The 21718-nt window shown below is 44.2% G+C and overlaps 1 protein-coding gene across 1 annotated transcript in view; it reads right to left on the reverse strand.

Annotated features, from left to right (window-relative positions):
- The window catches only part of SLC38A1 (solute carrier family 38 member 1), a 412157-nt gene that overhangs the window by 129118 nt on the left and 261321 nt on the right, over window positions 1–21718 (reverse strand). Inside the window, exon 6 of the mRNA XM_069229085.1 lies at window positions 20101–20193. Within this exon, the coding sequence (XP_069085186.1) occupies window positions 20101–20193 (93 nt within the window). The remainder of the gene's footprint in view (window positions 1–20100; window positions 20194–21718) is intronic.

Raw genomic sequence — 21718 nt, forward strand, 5'->3', positions numbered from 1 at the left:
AGATGGAATATTCCTCACCATGGGAAGGAGTAACCCCTCCGCCAAACTCTGAATCAGGCCAATACTGTCCAACAAACCAGCAGTATGTAAGAGGGGGAATAGGGGGCTCCCTATACACAGACCCCAGTCATGGAGGAAGAGAGTGAAATCATCCACATTCCTGCACTCCAGGGCCTCATATGCCTATCATTGCATCCGTATGCATCTGGGAACCCAGGGTCAGTCTCACCATGATACACCAAATGGTTTAAGGGGACGCTTTTGGGGTCAGAATCACTCCTGGCATATCAGCAGTTGAGGAGGAACCCTCTGGGAAGAGTTCCTCCTCTATGATTCAGCCATAAGGGCAAAGTCTGGGGCAAGCAACCAGAACAGCATCCCAAGCCGGCAAGATCGTCACTTTATGTACACCCCTATTCTTTCCCTTCTGAGTCGCCTCCCTCTCCCACTTCGCCCATTTCACCAGCTCAAATAACCATCTACACACATCAAGGCCACAGGCTCACTTGCAACTCATCGTCAGTTGTCTGCGAACAAGTATAAGTACAAAATACTATAAATCTATCCATCACCTTCCGGCTGCACTATGGTCGTGAAGGTATAATAAACTGAATTGGGGAGTAAGCTGGAAGTTCCGCTCTGCAGCCTGACAAATGACCTGGAGGACAGTGGTCCAAAAAGGTATCAACGTCAGACAAGACCATACCATGTTCCATACAGGATCAAGGGCAGGCTGGCTCCATGCCAGGGTACGCGGCATGTAGGCATCAGGGGCAATGTACACCTTCTGTAGGTAGTAGAACTGAATAACCTTGAAGCGAGCATTGCTGGATACCTTGTGGTGGAGCTCCAGTGCCCTTTTCCAAGCTGTATCAGACAATGGAGTCCCTAAGTCCTCCTACCAGTGCTGTTGCAAGTGCATCAGGTACAGCTGTGTCTGGTTCAACAATGCCCTGAATAGCAATATGACCGCCCTTGTCAGACCCGTGATGAGAAATAGATAATGCAGGCACTCGTATTCCGGCAGTTCTGCAATGCCACGGCCCCACCATTTGGCCAAAAGTCCTCTGCAGTCCTAGAAAAGGTCAGGTTTCACTTCCCACGAAAAAAATGACCTATTATGGTGATCTCTGTCTTTTTCCACTGGTGCAGCCCCAACTAACCCCTAGCCACCCCTAGCGCTGGGCAATCAGCAACAGCAGCTCAGTTGTGTATGGTAATGTAATGCTCATCCTCTGTAGCACCCTAGCCCAAATGTAATGTGCTGTTCTAATCAATACATTCGTATTTCAAACCATGAATGCGGGCATGGGTTTTAGCAAGATACTAGTCGAGAGGTCTTTGGAGGTCAGTCCACGCTCTTGATGGCCCACTCTGTCCCACAATGTAGACCTCTACCAAGCTATTCACTGCAGTTATGCTATCGGCTAGTAAAGTTCAAAATCTGGAACAGGCAACCCACACACTTCCATCGGCAACAGCAGTTTCTGCAGCACCACACAATGCTGCGAAGTTCCTCAATATAGTGTCAGTAGGATACCATTCAACTCTCGAAAGAACCAACGTGGAATTTCTACAGGGAGGGATGCAAACAAATAGAGGATTCGGGGCAGCACCACGATGTTCGAGACAGCTATCCACCCATCCACTGACAAAGGAAGAGTGGTCCAGAAGGCCTCTGAACTTCCTAGGGCGGCAATTGCATGGTAAAATTGCCCTCATAAAGCATGTCCGCGATACAATAAATAACCACCCCCAAATAACGAATGGTAGTTGGTCCCCACTGCAGAGTCAGGGCAATCGGGAGGGATCTGTTCCCCTCTTGACCATCACAGAGAGGGTAGATGCATGATTTGCATCAGTTCACCTCTAGGGTAGAGAAGCACCCAAAATCTGTCAAAGCTGCCACCTCTCACCTAAGGTCCTCCCCTTTCATATATAAAAGCATGTTGACTGTGTTGAGGGAGAGAGATAAAGGCAATCAGAAGAAAGTTGTAAACCCTGATAGTAGTCATCTGGTCAAACTGTCTGTGCAAATGGCTCCAGAGCCAGGGCAAACAACAGAGGGGATAATGAGCACCTCTGCTTGGAGCCCCACTCCATTCTGAATGCCTCCAAAATCATCACCAAACCACTGCAGTCTCAAGCCAATGGGCCAATGTGTACTTGAAGGGCAAATAAAAGCCCATGCCAAGCAAGGTGGCATAAAGAACTCACGGTGTAGCGAGTCAAACACCTGGTGAATATCGACAGACATGAACAGAGAGTCTGGCAGTAGCCACTCCCATTGCACCAAGACAAAAAGCAGCTGACAAATGTTAGGCATGGTGCTACAGGTAGGAATAAAACCAGTTTGATCAGGGGGGACCAGGGAGCACATGTGGGGAAGTAACCGGTTCACCAGCACCTTACTGAGGATTTTATAGTCGTTGTTGAGTATCGAAAAAGGGAGATAGGAGCCAAAAAGAAGTGGCTCCTTATCCTTCTCAGGTAGGGACCCAATTGTGGACTGTTGCAAGAAGAGGGAGCACTCCTGCACCCAAGATTCATTAAACAGGGCTGGAAGTTTAGGGACGAGGTCCGCGGCATGCATAGAATTCTATGGGTAGGCCATCTAAAATGGGGAACTTCCCCCTCCCCATCTCCTTAATTGCACCCTGCTGCACCTGTTCTGTGACATCCACACCCAGTTGAGTCATCACTGTTGGATCTAGGACACCGGAAAGGAGTTTGCAATGTAGTCCAGCATATCTACCTCGCTGACCTCAGTTCTCACAGAGTATAGATCTCTATAATAATGGAAGAACGCAGTATTAAAAGATGTCCTGCCCTTAGGCGTCACATACCTGAAGAATAGTATGCCCTCTCACCTCAACTTGTAAGAGCCACACAAGTATTCTTCCCGACTTGTCTTTCTTAGCATGGGCCCAGGTAATGTAGGCCCTATGATCAAATTTCTGCAAGCGGTCCACCAGAGTGAGCAGTTTCTCTTGTTCATCCAGATTGCGCACCCTACCCTTGGGGTTCCCTCTGGCGCACGGGGAAGACTATTGCGGACTGCTTCTTGCCATTTAATATCGTAATTCAACTGAGCGTGTACCCCTATTTTCTTAGAAATGCAGAACCCTGAATTACCACCTTCATAGCCTCCCACTCCATCCCCACTGATGAGGTCGAGACTGTGTTATCAAGCCAATAACGAGCAACTTGCTCACCCAGAGAAGCCTGGAACGCCTGATCATGTAGCAGTGTTGGGTTCAAGAGCCAAGTGGGGCACTCAGCCTATATGAAGACCACTGAAAGGAATACAACAAGGTGGAATGGTCAGATTATGTTCTTGCCAAATACTCTACATCTACCACTCTACTGCACATTGCCTTACTGCTATAGACTCTACCTTGTCATACTTCCAAGTTGTCTAGAACAGAGCGATAGGAATACATCCAGGCTGCAGAGTTCCATGTCAATCAGCAATCTATAAGACCCCACTGTAGAGGCCCAGGCACAGGTAGGCTCTGCCAGTCTATACCTATTGGGTGCAATCTATCAAAACTCAGGTCCACTACACAATCAAAGGGGCCACCCACAATCCTTAAATAAGAGAGCAGAAATGGAAACGGGAGGGGCCAAACTGGTCAGGAAAACTGACTGGTCAACATTCGGTACATAAACATTCAACAAAGCAACATTGCTACCATCCAATACCCAGCACAAACACATAATGACCATATTTGTGAATAACTGCTCTGTGTAAATGAAAGGGCACTCCCGGCCTGATCCAAACGAAGGCTCCCCATGCAAAAGCGGAATAAGGCGTGTTGTGTGACTGACCCCACCATCGCCTATGAAAGACCTGGTCCTTTGGTTCCGTAACATTCGTCTCCTGTTAAAACACAATCTGTACCCCTCTACGCTTCAAGTAAGCCAAAACGTTATAACATTTAGGGACTAGTAGGCCTCACACGTTCCAGGTAATCAATCTAATCTGGTCCGCCATTCAGCCCATTCCAGTTACAGACCCACAGGTTCCTGCCTCAACACTCAGCAATCGGTCCAGGCCACAAGCACCAGTCACACATCGCAACTTCCTCTGCTATACTCATCCCTCTAAAAAAAAAAGTAAAACAAAAACAATGTCCCTCCAGGACTGGGATGTAGAAACATCCTGCAAACACTGAATAATGCAAGGTCCATCAATGAGCAAACAAAGGCCAAACAACGGGGCCAACGGATTCCATAACGGAATAGAATGTTCGGGTAAGGAGAGCAGCCAGTCAAAGAAGGAGAAAGTGAAGAGAGGAAAACAAACCAATAAAACAGGACACATCACACAAGCTTCCCAAGAACACCCCCCACAGCCCACACAGATTACAAAACAGGAGCCATTGAAAGAAATATAAGAGATGCAGCCACCACAACACCACAGCACAGTCAAGGTAATGGTCTCATCCTTAGCAATTGCCAACCAGATAATCATCAAACAAGGTTGTCCGCTATGCCTGGGTTAACCCCAGGCAGTATGTCCTCCAGGCTTGGCACCACTGAGTCCTCTGAATCAGTGGTTGAACTTTGATGGATTGAGGATGCACTCGATGTGGAGCCTTTGCTAGCCACAATAGATGCAGCTGTCTCCACCACCCTTGCAAGTTCCAGGGCCACCTGTGACTTAGTAGACCGATTCACACCATTTGCAGTAAGTTCGCTGTTGCCACAGGTGTGGTGTTTTCCATTGTCCTGCCATTTCTAATCCCATATTTCCTTTTTCGTACGACTCCAGCCAGTCCCATGATGCAGCCAGTTCTATGAAGAAGTTCACCTGATAAATTGTCTGGGCTTTCATCTGGGCTGGAAACAGTAACAAGTAGAGTAAGCCCAGTTTGCCCAGTTTTCGCTTAACTGCAAGGAACAACGCCCTTTGGGTCTGGACCTGGAGGGTTAAGTCAGGGCACAAAGACAAATTGGCATTTTCCACTACAAAGGGGCCATAAGCACGAGCCTGCTGTAATAGATCGTCTCTGTCACGAAAGTGCTGAAGGTGGACCACCACTGGGCGAGGTGGGGCCACAGGGTGAGGTGGCTGTGTAGGCACCCTACAACCCATTCCAGGGCATAGAACTTGGATATTCCCCCTGGATCCACCACCTCCTGAAGCCAGTATTCCAGGAAGACCAGCATGGAGTCACCCTCGATTCGCTTTGGTAGGTTCACAATCCAGATATTGTTCCAACTGGCTTTTCCCTCTTGATCATTCAGCTGAGCAACCAATTGTGATATTTGGGCCTCCAATTCCATGACAGGGAAATCTGTGGATTGTGCTGCAGGTGCCATTGTCTAAACAGTGACCTCCAAAGTTTTTACCCTCTCAGATAATTTTCTGAAGTTCTCTCAAATGAGGCCCGGTTCCACTGTAATGGAAGCTATTTTATGCTCCAGACTTTCCCCAGAGGCATCAATCGCAGCCAGAAGTTTATCGAACTAACTGTCAATATGCAAAGTGTCACCACTACTCGCGCCCTGCTTGATACCCTCTTAGGAGGGGCTTGTGGAAGTATCCTCGTTGGTCCATTGCATGTGACCCATGGCAGCTCCAAACACACAAAGACTGAGGGCCCAGAGATAGAGGTTAGCCAGTTACAACCCTCCCACAGTGGTTCTATAATGGCAAAAGCAGCAGATGAGACCCAAGAAGCAGTCAGGGAGACCCCAGGCTACCATGGTGCCGGCTGCCAGTCAAGATTCCAAAGTTCTAGGGGACACAATTCAACTTGCACCAGCCACACAGCGTGAATATGTGGATTACAAGTTGTGGTAGGAACACTCACAAAGTATAAGGTGACCACAAAAAGCATATCTGCACACCAGTGCAGTAGCCACAGACAAAGTGAGTAGATTTTCACTAAATCCAGCCCAGGATCCCAATAAAATTAACATGATCAGCTGTCCCTGGGTAGATCAAGCGTTGAGCAAGAGCCACCAGAAGAAAAGAAGCCCAGTCGGGGTAGCACTGCCACAATAACCAGCTCCCCAGAAGGCTGCGATGGCCCCACTCACAGGTGCCCCTACAGGGCAAAAGACACTGGGGCAGGTCCTCTGCACAATCCCCAGAAGCTCCAGAAGATCAGAATTGGCCTGGACCGAAGTGGTGGTCCCACACTGTATGCAGTGGCAGACTACGTTGTGAAATGGAACCCAATGCTTTGTACGTCATCCAGAGGAGTAGGAGACCCCCTTTGCAGGGGCACTCACGGCTGCTTCCTCACTGGGGTTTCTTCTCCAAACACGGCCAAACATAGGGGCTACACCTGAAATTCTAGTGGTACTCCCTACTCCAGCGGGGTTGTCCATCTTGGCTTCATAGGACTTTTCACACAAACAGGCTTGGTCACGGCCCCCTATGGTGGTGGGGTCTCCCAGTCATGTATGGACCCCCAATGGGCTGCAGGGCCAGAGCAACCCTATCAGACCCAAAGGGTCATGCAGAGTGGCTACAATAGGGCCATGTTAGGTAGCTTTGTGGCCCTCGCTAACAGCCCAGGGCAGCTATCTTAAGGAGAGCTGGTCACCACCTCTGATCGGCTCTGTCGTCTGACGTCACCAAGGGACAACTCGGTGATCCCCATTAGGCCCCACTGGGCACAAAGCAGCCTGGAGGTGTGTCGCTGGGGCGAGCGGGGTGTGCCCTGCGACTGCAAGGGCCGAGTTTTGTGGTTGGCAAAGAGCTTGTGCTGTCTGTGTCCTCATGGCATGGTGTCTAGCTCCACACCCTACCTACTGTAGTTAAAGAAGCTAAGGTATCTTGTTTACCACCATTTTGGTGAATAACAATGGCAAGTGAGCTGTAGCATTTGGTCCCTAGGGGATTGGCAGTCCCAAACTCTCTTCTACTAAATTGGGTACCCCAAAAGAATCACACATTCTTAACGGCGTTCCATAATAGTATCCTGGTTTAGAGGAAGTGGACATGTGAGATGCTGAACACTGCTAATGGAAAGAGCGGCAATCAAGCACCGCATTTGCACTGCTTTTAGAGTTGTAGTATCCTCTTAACACAAATTTCAATAATAAGAAGAGAAGCAAAGGAATGAAAGAGGGATCATAAAAGGAGAAAACTGAAAACTAAATGACTGGCCAACCAGTCCTGACACTGGAGCCCATTCAATTTTAGGTGGGTTTGCATATGTGATCAGAAAGTGGCATCATTCGCAGGATAAGAGAGCCAATGACTGATGTGAATTGAACCATTATCCCATGTTGTACGCGATCATGGATGGAAGCAGAGTGTAAATGACAGACTGTTCAAAGGTAGAAGAGAGGCCACACAAAGTCCCTCTATGTATTTATTTGAGTGGTTGAAGTTAATTAATAAAAGTATGGGAACTATGATACTGAGTCCACTGAGGGTGGGGGTCAATAAGCGTAGGGGAGGGATCAAAGGCATGGCTAAAAAACCTAAATATTCTGTAACTTTTTACTGCTCTTTCACCTTCAAATAACTGCTTATAAATATCAAATGAAAATTAAGTGCAAGTTAAACTTATCAGCTAGAGAGGCACTTTTGGTTCATGCAATCGCTGCAGATATGTGTGTGTGTGTCTGTGTGTGTTTGTGTGTGTGTGTGTGTAACTAGAGAGAGTCACAGAATTTAATTCTGGTCGGTGCAGTGGCGAGTAGTGACTTTTTAGTTTTTAGTGTTACAAGGTCCCTGCGTGTGACAGATTCACTGTGAATATGTACGTCTTTAGACACAATATAAGATAGGCTCACACAACGAGCTCTAAAACATTTAGGTTTAAGGTAAAGTGCTTTCAAATATAGATCTGAGTAACATGCACACTGTACCTAGTGCAAACATTTTTTCTAACTGTCTCTTAAAATCATGCACTCCACAGCTCATCAGCTCACCTTACAAAAGCATGCACTACACTGCTCATCAAGTCTCAAAAACAATATTCTTCAAGTGACTCCATTAATTAAAACCAATATCAGCTCCCAAGCAGCCTTTACATTTGTATCATCAGGACTCAGTGACAAATACAGAATATCACCTAAAATGCAATCATCAATCACGCTGACACGCTGAGTGCCGATGCAGGTCTAAAACCTTTTGACCGCATCTGTGGATTACTGACATGTTGATTGCATCCGCCAGATGGAGAGCCATGGCACTAAGTTGATTACTCAGTCCTTAGTAACCCATGAATTGAGTGATTGTGATCAGTATTGGATATTTTAGGACCATGCAAATGATTGATGATTGCATTTTAGGTGATATTCTGAATTTGTCACTGACTCATGATTATGGTCTTGTGGACCGTTTGGCAGCGTAAGACCGAAAAGTCGACTAATGGTCCTCTCTATCCACATTGATCTCATCATATGTTGATGCTGTCTAATAATTGAAAGCTTGATGACAAGGGCATTGGCCGTTTTGGACTTGCGATTTATATCACCTATGATTGGGAGGACTTTACGCTTCCTTAGCCTCTTTGATTGTTGAAGAGGGAATGTCAGTGCTGTCTGTACACACCATTATATTTGCTGGTAATAATAGTTATTATATATGCATAGGAATTGTGACATTGTTCTTTATATATACCAAAAGTGAAGTGTGTTTTTCATTTTTAGGGTCGAGCCTGCGTTGCATGCGCTCGCGCATGCGTATCGCAGCGAGACACTTCAGTTACTAGAAAAGGGCTCAGAGCCCTGTCTACGTCACGTCAGTGTGTTTCATTGGTTCGTGGGCTTGCCTAGTAAAATCTGCTTGCTTTCATTAGTGGAAGGCATGCACACGCCATGCCTTTTCCGGTGGTTAGCCCTCCTCGAGTGCAGCGCCCAAGTATAGAAAACATGCGAGGCTCGCTGTTTTCTGTTGGATCATGGACTACTTTTTCTCTATTTTATTAGCGGGATTTCGCTTGGCAGAAGTCGAGCGCTTTACACAGTTAATTTCACTTTTTCGGGTTACGTACATAAAAGCACTTTTGCCGATAGATGAAAAGTCGGGTTAGGAGTGTACAGCGCGATCAGCTCTAACATGAGCAAATGCGAGACCCGTTGCATTGCAAATGCTTGTTACAATATGCTACGTATGACTGTTTGTCTTAATTTATGTTTAATTGTTTAGTTATATATTTTTCCTGATTTAGTTCTGGCTGGATCACTGCGGTGACCAACACTGAGTAGTGTGAATATTTATACAAATAATTCCTCCTGAACTTTTTGTCTTGTATATCATATTACTCAGTTCAATGGGGAAATCTGGGTTGCCCTGTCTTTTATAAACTTGCCTATATCTTTGGCAAAAAAGTTGTGCTTCCCATTTTACATCCCATAGGACCTTAAGACACGACTACAGTCAAAACCGCTGGACGAAATGACACACAATTTGGCAGAAAGCTAGCTTTTGGTACACACATTACACTTTGCTTATTTGGTGTAAATTCATCTAGTAGTTTAAGAGAAATTAAAGGGAAAATAAATGTGTATATCTAGGGATGCGAATCCTCCCTGACGACTTTGCGAATAATGATGAGCTCGTGCAGGGAAATTTACAACTTGGATTGGCTGGCAACACTTCAACCAGGAAGTGTTGGCACCATCTTGGGACTCAGCTTCAGCTGAGTCCCTCAAAAAACTAGTGAAAAAAAGAAAAGGAGCCCAGGTAGGGATTCCCTGAATCCCCAGCCTTGTTCTTGGGGTCCCAGTGGGACCCCAGTAGGGCAAAAACCACATTTTCTTAAAACATCTGCTGCACATTCATGAAATTTGCAGATTCATGGCAAATAAATGGAAAAACAAGCGCTGGCTTTTTTTCTAAAGCCCCCTGGTGGGCCAGGTCCCATGGGCATACAAAAAAATGAGGAGGGCTGCATTGGGCCCCTCTCCTTGGGCAGAATATGTAAGCAAATGTGGGGGGCGCCTGGCTCCTGCCACAGCCCTGGGGACCACCACCTCCCTTGCGCAAATATGTAAACAAATGCAGGGGGCCGCCTGCCGCCCCCCCTTACCCAGGGACTACCACCTCCCTGGGGCAGGTTAGTAAATTTATTGCAAGAGGGTGCGTTGCCCCCTCGCAGCCCCGGGGGCCGCCACCTCCCTGGGGCTTTTTCTAAAAATAATCAAGGGGGCCAGGCCCTGTGGTCAATCCCGTAGCGCATGGCCATAGGCCATGCGCAGCGGCGATTCGATTAACGTATAGTAATGAAAATTACTTTCTGTTAAAAAAATGTAGACATTCACAAAAAAAAAAAAAGGTTACAGGGACGTTATAGTTATGCTCACATTTTAAACGTACAAAACCATAGAAATTCACCTGTTATAGATAGAGTTACATCAAGTAATTATAACTCCTGCTCTCGCCATGCACTACCAATTACCCCACAAGTTACGGCACTCATGATATCTTTGATAACATCATTGATAATATCAATGTAATATTTGTAGCAATTTTTTGATGAAAAAACTGTGCATGGCTGGGGGAGAGTTATAGTTACCTTATAGCATGAGTTATAGTTACTTGATATAACTAACTTTAACAGGTGAATTTCTATGTTTTTGTACGTTTAAAATGTGAGCCTAACTATAACGTCCCTGTAACCACCCAACTTCAATATTCCTTCCCTACAAAGATAATCTGTAACATTTGAAGTAGCAAAATACCTCTCTAATGGGTTTGATACATAGAAACAACAATCAACCCATAAATGCTTATTGACTTAAACAAATGCTTTTCACAAACAATATGTAAGGGCTACTGCCTTTATTGTAACTTCTCATTATAAACCATCAGGTATGTAACCTTTATTATTTGCTTGCCATCATAGTCAACTCTGATTTAATGTGTTGGTCATAAGCCTTTCTACAAATCAAGCATAATAGAAATACAAATATGTACTCTTTTAAAGTTGTAAAAACAATAAAAACAATCTCTGCAAACGGAGCCTGACAATGATTACTGTAGTGCAAATCTTTTATCCAAGTGGTATGCTTGGGTGGGACCCAACACTAAAACCCATGACTACTACAATAACCTGTGAGATTCCATGTAACAAAAAACTTCCTACATGTTTTGGCACAGTGTAGTAAGAATTCCTCCGTAAAGCCTATTGCCTTTAACACATATTTATTCACAATAAGTAAATGAGGCCTATTTGCTCTGCCATAACTTCTCATTATAAACTGATGACACCCATGGAATTTGACATAACCTTTCCAAGTGAACCAATAAGGCATGTTGACTCTATATCCATCACTGGCCTACTGATGTGCACATAAGCTAGCAACCATCAGGAATACATTTTTAGAATTATAAATGTGTAAAAAATTACATTTAGCAAAACAATATACAACCCCTCTGAAAAGGGCCTACCAGGAATTAAAACGCTGATTGAGCTTCATCAACTGAAACCAAGTATCTAGATGAAAGCTCTTACCACTCCCAAATGTACATTTTGCTGATCTCAGTCCCCTATGGCAGGGCCATCTTGTAGTGTCCTCCTTCACATGACAGAAACCATTAGTAAAGTATTGGTTTATTTAACTTCTCTTCAACTCAACACAACTGTCCCTCAGCCAGTCAGACCAACTGGCATCCTTTGAATGCTCGCTCATGAACTAGAGTCTGGACCATGGAGAGGATCCACATTCCAGGTTCCAGGTACATTACATCACAAGATTATGACACATCCTCCTCCCTTACAAACACTGGGTAGGACGTATTAAACAAGAAACATCTACTCCAGAATAAATGATGACAATAGGAATGGAATAACATGTGATGAAACTTGCACAATTAATTAACATGGTCTCTAAGGTACTCAGGAAGTCGAATTTCTCTTCCTACTCTTGACTCATTTATCTAAAGGTTCAGCCCATTGGATTCACAGCAGGTTTTGACCCTCACATCACCTCTATCTTGGGGAATAACCCATGTGTCACCAGTGCTCTGGGAGGACTGAGATAACTCACCATCCGACATCTACATGAATGCGCTGTTCCCCTTCTCCCTGTCCCTCACCTCATGTTGACCCCCTCTTTGATACAGAGCCACCCGCCAATTGTCCCACTTGTCACTACTGTCCAACTCAACTGAAAAATGAGGGGTATGTGTCACCCTGAATAAGGATCTGAACTTAGAGAAATCACTCCCTTTCTGACCACAACACAGTTTAACCCAGTCACCTTCACATATACGTCTGTTGACCTTGCACTCCTCAATCTGATTGTTATCTGAGCTGCACCCTTGGGCACGTCTTACCAACTCCTTCATCCACACAGGCACTAACTTCATTCCTGGCACTCTCCCCTGCATCATTTCAAATGGGGTCTTACCAGTTGCCCCGTGAGCACTTGTGCGAAATGCCCTCACCATCTCTATTATCATCCTGCTAGCTTCTAGTCCAGTGACAACAGCCATCTGGATGGTACCCTTGACCATCCTATTAGCCCTTTCCACAATTCCATTACTATGTGGATTATACAACAAGATGTGATTGTGCCTAATCCCAAAGGACCCACAAAAGCTCTGTATTTCATAGAAAGTTAACTGTGTACTGTTATCTGTGATGATAAATGATGGAACACCCTCCTCACATATAACCTCCTTCAACAACAAAACAGTTGCGAAACTTTTGCTCTGGTAGTGATTTCTTTCATAAACTTAACCACTATCCACTCTGAATACACATCCACCACCACCATGGCATACATCAATTCCCATCTCAACTCATTCATAGGTCCAATGAAGTCTAAACACACTGTGTACCATCCTTTCCCAGGATCCTTTATGTGCCCCAAATCCGACAGCGCTCCTACTTTCAAACTTTTCTCTCCTTCCTTACATACACTGCACCCCTCAACCCATTTATCCACTTGTTCATCCATGCCTGGCCAACACCACTCATCTCTCAATCTTTTTTTGTTTTGGATTTGGCCAAGGTACCCCTCATGTGCCATTCCTACAAGTCTCAGACGTAACCCATGAAGAGGAATAAATTGTTTCCCTCTCATGATCACAGTATATTTATACACTGAAAGCTCATCCAAGACCTTGAGGTAGGGTTTGACGGAGAAGACCAGAGAACTCTCCCTCTTACCTCCCAATAAAATCAGACGTTTTACCTCTTTAAGAGTCAGATCCAAGTCCATTTCCTCCACCCATTCTTGCATGGAAATAGCATGTGCATAACTAAGGTCCAACACAGCCATCACTGATGCCACTGCACCTTCGCTCTCCTTTGCCAAAACAGAGTACCATCCACCTCATGCCAATCCAAAGAAAACCTTGATAAACAGTCAGTTTGACAAGTCCTCTGCCCCTGAATATGTTCTAGTGTATAACAATACTCTTGTAGACGAGCAGCCAGCCTAACTAATCTCACAGACCCCTTACCCGCTCCACCTGGTAGCAATATCCTAACCAGAGGCATGTGGTCTGTCCGCAGAGAAAATTGGAAACCCTTTGAACCCCACAGGTAAGTCCTAAAGTGTTCTCTGCATCCCAAGCTGCTGCAAGTGACTCATGTTCAATCACAGATTAATTCCTCTCAGAGGTGGTCAAGGTTCTTGATGCAAATTACACTGTTTTCTCTTGGTTGCCATGTATTTATGATAGAACAGCCCCCAAACCTGTGGCATGTGCATCAACAGTGAGAATAGATTCCACCCTGGTTTCAAATGGCGTTAATATACCTGCACTTCAAATTTCTTCTTTAATTTGCTCAAAACACTTCTTTTGCTCATCTCCCCACAGGAAACTGGCACCTTTCTTTAGCAAAAGCCTTAAGCATTCAGCCTATCTGAGTTACCTTGGTACAAACCTGGCGTAATATTCGATGAGACCCAAGAAAGACCTTAAACCGATCTTTGTCAACTGGTGAAGGAGCCAACCTTATTTCATCCAACAAATTTTCTTTGGGTTTCACCTCATCAACAGTGATATTATACCCCAGGTATTCTACCTGATCAATCAGAAACTTACACTTGTCTTGCCTTAAAGATAATCCAGCTTCCTTTAAGCTATAGACAGCTTAAATAAGGATCTTGTTATCTTGTTCAATGGAATCACCCAATATCAGACTATCTTCTTGGAAATAAAGAATGTTTGCCATGCCTCTGAACACTTCACTCATGTGCTGGAAGGTGCTTGCTTCTGAACATAAAGTGGATGGCATTGCTGTAAACTGAAACTTACCTTTTATAGTAACGAAGGCTGCAAAGGGCTTTGATTCATCATGTATTTGATTTGGTGGTAGACGTTCTTCAAATCAAGTTTGGAGAAATACTTCCCACCACCTGGGCCAGTATCAATTTGTTTATGTTTGGCAATGGTTAAGTGTCTACCAACACATTCTAGTTTAGGGATCTCAGGCCATACACAATCTGCACTTGCCATCGGCTTCCTCAGTAATCACCACTGGAGATATCCACCTGGATGTCACTACTGGTTCATTTACTCCTGATGAAATCATTTCTTATAACATCTCTTTCACCTGTGCTCATGCCACTAAAGGAATTCTACGTACTTGATGTTGGACAGGAACCACATCAGGTCTTAACACAGTCTTGTGGACATAACCCATCAAATAGTCGTATTTCTCCTTAAGGACATCCTGGGCCTCCTCTAGAATATCAGGCAAAGCCATTTCATTAACTACCATCGATTGATTGGCCGCTCTTAGATTTACCACAATGTTGAGGTCATACTGGTGCAACCAGCCTAAAATGGATGGTCCATCCTCAGCCACATAAACTTTGCCTTAATCACTCTCCCACTAAACTCCACAGTGGTTTCCATGTATCCTACTAAATCTATTTTTGCACCCTGATATTCCCTTGGGTTAATGCCCTTAGGCAACAAGTTCACCTCAGGCCAATTATCCAAAAACACAGCTTTAGGAGCAATGGTATACATAGAACCTGGATCAATTATGAGCTGTACCGTACTTCCTTTAACTACAAACTCTGCCTTAGGTCTGCTGCTCCTTCCCTGCACAAACATCACTAATACAGAGAATTGTATCTTGCTGCTCTGTCGTTTTACTTTCTTCATCTATTATAGCCACCCTTAACTTGTTCACTTGCTTGCATTCTGTCACAACATCCACATTTTCGACAATCCTTATTTATGGCTACACATTTATGGTAATCAGCAGTGTGAAAGTTACTCCCATATCTATAGCATGCCTTAGAAGCCTGCTTTGTTTTAGTAGCAGCAAGACCTGCCTTAAACACTGCATCCACATCAAGGTCCTCCTTAGCAATAGTCGAAACCGCACTATTAGCATGTCTTTCTTCCCCATTTCTCGCATGCAAAGTTGAGATTGCTCTACAGCCTTGACAATGTCAATTACACCTTTGAGAGAGAGGTTCTTGGCTGCCCATAAGGGTACCTCCATTTTCCTGCATTTGCAATGCACAATTAACCGGTCGTAAACTAATTAATCAGCCATTGCCCGAAATTTGCATTTCAAAGAAAGTTCCCTCAATTTTGATACAAAGTCATCTATGGATTCGGTCTCTTCTTGTGGGTGGGTGTAAAACACTTAGCAATTCATTTCTAGATTGATTTCCTTTGCAAATTTAAGTTCAAGATGTTTCTTTGTTTCTACATAAACATCCTCAATAGGATCACCATTGGGCTGAGTATGCAAATACTTAAAGATATGTTGCCCTTCCTTGCCTGAGTTTTTCAAAAGTAAGGCTTTGTCACATGATGCACTGAACTTTGTATCCTCTAACGCTTCAAAGTATGTTTCAAACATACTTATCCAATCCTCCCACTCCATGGACAAAGGGCCTGGCACTGACAAAAGTATAGATGGTGAAACAATAGCACTCTGAGACTGTATGATGGCAAACAAAGAGATAGTCTGTGAAAAATAAGGTGTATACAAATGACACCCCATTTACTGTGCAATGTGAGGATCAAATAACATGCTTTCTACTTTCCTCAAAATAGCACTAAAGACCCACAATGGTTGTGCGAATCAGCGATCCATGCACATTGCTGAAGGGAAGCAACTTTACTATGCACACATAGACACAACTGTTTTGTTGCTGGTTTAGCTGGTGTGCATATCACTGTATACAGGGCAACTAAAAGTTGCCCTGGGGAATGCAATGTTATGCAAAGTTGGCGTGCGTATTACCGTATGTGGCCAACAGAAAGGTGCCCTTGTGAATGCAATGCCAGTCAGCTGGTGTGTGTATCACTTTGTGGGCCCAAAGAAAACTGTGGCCACATGTACGACATATTCTACGTGAGGACACACCATCAGCTGAGCGCAAGTTGCTTGTGTTGAGGCCTGTGGCTCTAGTCTTGATGCTCGTATCTCACGGCACTGCTCTCCTTCTGACTCACACGGCTTGTCCTTAAAAGAAGGCAAAGTCTTGCGTCTCACGTGCGTGTACTTCAGTGGGTTCCCTGTGCTAAAATGGGCTCCTGGGCGATAAAAGAACAGACAAATACCGGTGTTGCTGGAATACCAATGCCAGTTCCGTCTCTGACCGATGCAAATCCTCAGTGTAATCCAACGGATGTCACACTGGGTACGTGATGGGTTCACAGCTGCGAGTTGTAGATTCTGGCTGGCCACCTCATGACCAAATTCTTGTACTGTCCTCCTCTACACGAAAGGACACCAGGAACCGTAAGTAAACTATTGGTTTATTTAATTAACTCCTCTATAACTCGGCACAGCTATCTGTCAGCCAGTCTAGCGCTAACTGGCATCCCTGGAACGCCTGCTCAGGAGCTGGAGTCTGGGGCACGGAGAGGATCCACATTCCAGGTTCCAGGTACATTCCACCACAACATTATAACACGCAGGCTTTAAGCACGGTCGAGATGGGCCCTGGCCCATGGCTCCAAGTTTCAGAGGGGACCACTGGGCTTGACTCGTAAACCGCTTTAATTCACTTTTTTTATTACAGGCCTTCTTTGCTTGTTCTTTCTCTCCATGTGATACATAAATGTTTCCTCTTCTTAGTCTCCCTCTGTTTGCTTCCCCCTTGCACTTACTTCACCCTCACACCATCTGCCCCTATCTTTGGCCGCTCACTTCTAACTTTGCATCCGAATAGGTGATTTAGGTGAGCGGGGAGGGGAACTGACGTGTGTACATGGAAGCCCTCCACCTCTACCTCCCTTTAAAATCATGAGCAGCAGGGAGAAGTCGGATTAGGTCAGTGACAGACTTCCATAACTCTCACCAACCAACTGCATTGCCCCTTAAACATCTCAGCATCAACTGTTTGCTGAGGACGTGAGAGGTGAATTTCTGTATGTGCTTTGCTTCTTTTCGTTGTTCAGACATAGTGGGTACAACATTGTCAGACAGCAGAACGAGCTTCTCTCGTTCACACGGAAAAGGTGTAGGATAGCAGAAGCACTATTAACACGCATAATAATAATTCAAGTATAAAAGACTGGGAGGATAGAGGAGTGTGGGCGCAGGAAGAGACCAAGAAGGGGGGTAATTTGATTTCACTGGGGCACTACTGTAGCCAGTGCTTAATTTCAGCAGGTGGGGGCTATAACTTATTTTTCTGCATTCCACAATTACTGAGTAAAAAAGACACATATGGGAAAGACAGAGGAAGAGAAAGACGGAAAAGCCCCACAAAGGGAGAAAGCAGAAAGCCGCAAGAGGCACTGAATCAGCAATCATGGGGTGATCTTAAAAACACAGTCAACAGCAATGGAGTTGCTGCACTACTTCTCTTGGACCTCTCGGCAGCCTTTGATATGGTTGACCATGACACCCTAATTCAAAGACTCCATGAAGCCGGCATAGAAGGATACATCTTACCTTCAAAAAATAACTAATATCATCTATTCGCCCCCCTTCTCGTCCAAACCCTACCTCACAAAAGCAGGGGTCCCCCAAGGATCAATCATCTCACCTTTGCTTTTCAACATCTACATGATATCATTACCAGAACTGATCAATGATATTCATCTCACATGCTACAACTATGCAGATGACACACACATACTACTTAAATTAGAATGCCCCAAAAACATTGAAAACTCACTAATCTTCAGTTGCCTCAGAGCCGTTGATCAGTGGATGACTTGGAGCCATCTCAAACTAGATGCCTCCAAAACAGATATACTCATATGTGGTGACTGGAAAAATTATGACCAACTGTGCATGCACCTGGCCTGACGATCTCGGACCACCTCCTCAATTATCCAAGGAAGTTAAAAACCTTGGAATCACCATGGACTCCAAGTTAACAATGAATTCCCAAGTGGACAAATTAGCACAAACAAGCTTCATCACCTTGAAGACTCTACAACGCATCTTCCCCCACCTCAGAATTCCACACAAGGTGCAAGCTACTATCTCGCTTGTACTATCCAAACTGGATTATGCCAATGGCCTCTACCATGGATCTTCTGTATCTATTATGAAAAAACTACAACGCATTCAGAACTCCGCAGCCAGGCTACTATTACATGTAAAGCCACAAGCCCACATCCCCCCTGCCTTGAGAGCACTACACTGGTTACCCGTTGCCAGAAGATGCTCCTTCAAGCTGCTTTGTATCACCCACAAAGCTATACATGGAACAGGACCGCTCTTTATCAGAAACGAAATAACCAAATACATTCAACAAAGAAACCTCCGCTCAAGATTGGCACCCTCCCTTAGAACACCACCATACAAAAAAAAAGACTATAGGTGGTACATCCTTCTCAGTTCAAGCAGCCAAACTATGGAATTCATTACCCCCAACTATAAGAGCCACAGATAACTATCTTGTCTTCAGAAAACTACTCAAGAGTTGCTTCTTTCCTTTATAACCACCATATTCAAACAGCTATGGACTGCATTTGCCTATGTTGATAAATATTTGTTATCTGTTTATGTGTATATTCTAGTTATATATAGTTCTTTAGAAAATATGTATCGCTACTATGTCATAACAATAAACTATACATATACTCTTTAAACCTGTTTCACTAATGTATATCTACTCATGGCTTAAATATGTATGTAAATATATGTGTGCATATATGTGTGCATTCATGTGTGTATGTATGTGTGTGTGTGTGTGTGTGTATATATATATATATATATATATATATATATATATATATATATGGTGTGTGTGTGTATGTTATTCTATGCTTAACATGTTCATAGGTCATTGCATAACTCCTAGATAAGTTGTTATATCAGATACTTATGAATCCCTGCTCTCATTTTATATCACACTTTGTCTACCCATCACCATATATCATGTCTCTATCAATCTATCCTCTATTCCCACTCTGACTCATCCCAAATCCATTCTACTATTTTCATCTCCTAAATAACGCTGCCAAAGCTTTTCCCTCCTCTTCCACATCTAACTCACCCAAAACTTCATTTTACTACCATGATCTCCCAAACAACCCTACTAAATTCTCCCTAATTTATCTCACCCTGCTACTATGATCTCCCTAACCCTTTATACAGACTCTTACCTCCTCCATCCCCCCTTTACTCATCCCAAGCCTAAATCCTATTACCATAAACTCCCAATTAACACTTCTGGATTCTTCCCTCCTCCACCCCTCCATTACTCCTGTCAATCCAACTTACAAACTCACACATCCGTGGCTCAAATTAACTCTTAATAATACTACAACTGTACTCATATTTACCTACACTAATCCACCACTAATTCCTTTTGAGTTCCAGAGTAGCGTGCTTAGCACCAAAAAGCGCTTCGACGTCTCGTCAGGGGTAGTAAGCACTATATAAATGCTATTACAATACAATACAATACAAGAGTCAGCTGAAGGGGCAGGGAGTGGATGTCAATTAATTAAAGGGGACCAAGATGGCTTTAGGACCACCCTACCTCAGTATTCTGTGCTCGCACATTTAATTGCAGCAGTGTGTTTCAGAAGTTTGGGCACCGGCACGTTTTTATTTACAATTTAAGCACTGATCGTGCCACGGATCGGTCCCACGGATTGCGATCTGTGATGATGCTGTCATTGTGACTCAATTGTTAAGGTCGTCACAAACATGTTATGTAGTCATGAGCGCATTTGTGATACTGCACATCAGTAATCAATTAGACTCTTGAACTTCAGCCTACCTCCAACATTCTGCAGAGAGGTGCATCCAAACACCACCAGCTTCCCCGGAGTTCCAAAGACTTGTTCTCCAAGTTTTTCATACACCATGCACCCTGATGAAAGAAGTAATGTGTTAGAAATGTTACAATGCAATAGCCTTTGCTGATCACTCTTGTACTATTGAAAAGCATCATTGGCGATGGCAGCCGTGGACAACCTCAGTTTATCACAGGGGAACAACAGCTCTCTAATGAAACTTGCAAGAGCCAAGCTGCTTTTTGTTAAAATTCGAAGAGTATTTTCATTTTCTCATTACAATTAGAGTTGCATACTTTAAGGACTTGTGAAGGTAATTGACATACAGCACCACATATACCTAGATCAGTTGCTACAGGAGTGTGGCGCGACTGCACCTGAGCTGCATTATCAATGGAGTCCCAAGTGGTTTCCTAGGGGTGTTTGCTGACTGCTGAATCCTACTGTGTGCTTTCTTGAATTGTAATGTGCAGCAACGTCAAACCAGAGCTTGCTTCAGACCATCACCATTAGTCTAATAATAGCTTACCCGCAGGAGACGGCTGATAATTGGGTCTTACGGGTCTTAAAGGCTCAGTCCACAGAGGAATGCACAATTAAAAATAGACTGACTCAACCTGTCATTACAGCTGGATCAGTAGACTAACTCACATCACCCCTTGCAGCTACAAATAAAATGCACTTTACCACGTACCCGTGCTTTACTGTGTAATCACCATAGTCAGATTATCAAATTTACAAGGTTAGTGAAGGAGGCAGACAACCCGAAAGAAACCTAGACAGAATCCACAGGCTTTGCCACATGGTAGGCGATGGTACATTTAGTGGAAGTCAAAAACGGCTCAGGGTGAGATGGCAAAGGCAATCTTCTAGCAGGAGGTAGAACATGAAGGAATACTCTCTTAGTGGAGAAAGGAGAAAGGAATATAAACCCCAAGTGGAAGTGGAAGCATGGGAGGGCAATCCACACTGGAAAAGGCAGCAGGAAGGGACCTATAAGTGGTTATCATTGTATTTATACAACCTTGGGTTTCAGTGTCTACGAATATTTCTGTATATATGATCACAGTACCTCCACAAAACCTGCCAACTGGCCTGAAGTTTCGTTTATTCGTAGAGGTAAAATTATTTTTCAGCTAAAATCTCCCCTAAGCTGTTAGACAAGCCAAGATGGGCAGGCTAATTCATTGCAACTTGCCTTGTCAGTTATGGATGCTGCCCATAACCGTGGGACCCGGATGGGAATTTGGTGCAAAAAATCTAAACATGTGTTGCCTAATTCCAATCATTTTAACTGCACTAAGTCAACTTTAAATTGCCCAGTAGAATTCCTTCCCAGTAAGATTATACAACATACACATTTAAGACCTTGTCACATTATTCATAGTGTTTATGAGTTTATTAGCTCACACTGAACTGGATGCATCCGCCAGTAGCTAATGCACAACGTTTTCTGTTTTAATTGTGAAGTGAAAATGAACAAATAACTTTGTTGACTGGATCTGGTATCACTGTAGTCTGGCATGATTTACCTCTAACCACTCAGCAGAGGTCCTTTAAACTCTAGTGTGCCCTTCTAGCAACACAATGGCTGAGGAAGAG

Source organism: Pleurodeles waltl, chromosome 4_1 (assembly GCF_031143425.1).
Source record: "Pleurodeles waltl isolate 20211129_DDA chromosome 4_1, aPleWal1.hap1.20221129, whole genome shotgun sequence".
In the NCBI taxonomy this organism is placed as follows: Eukaryota; Metazoa; Chordata; class Amphibia; order Caudata; family Salamandridae; genus Pleurodeles; species Pleurodeles waltl.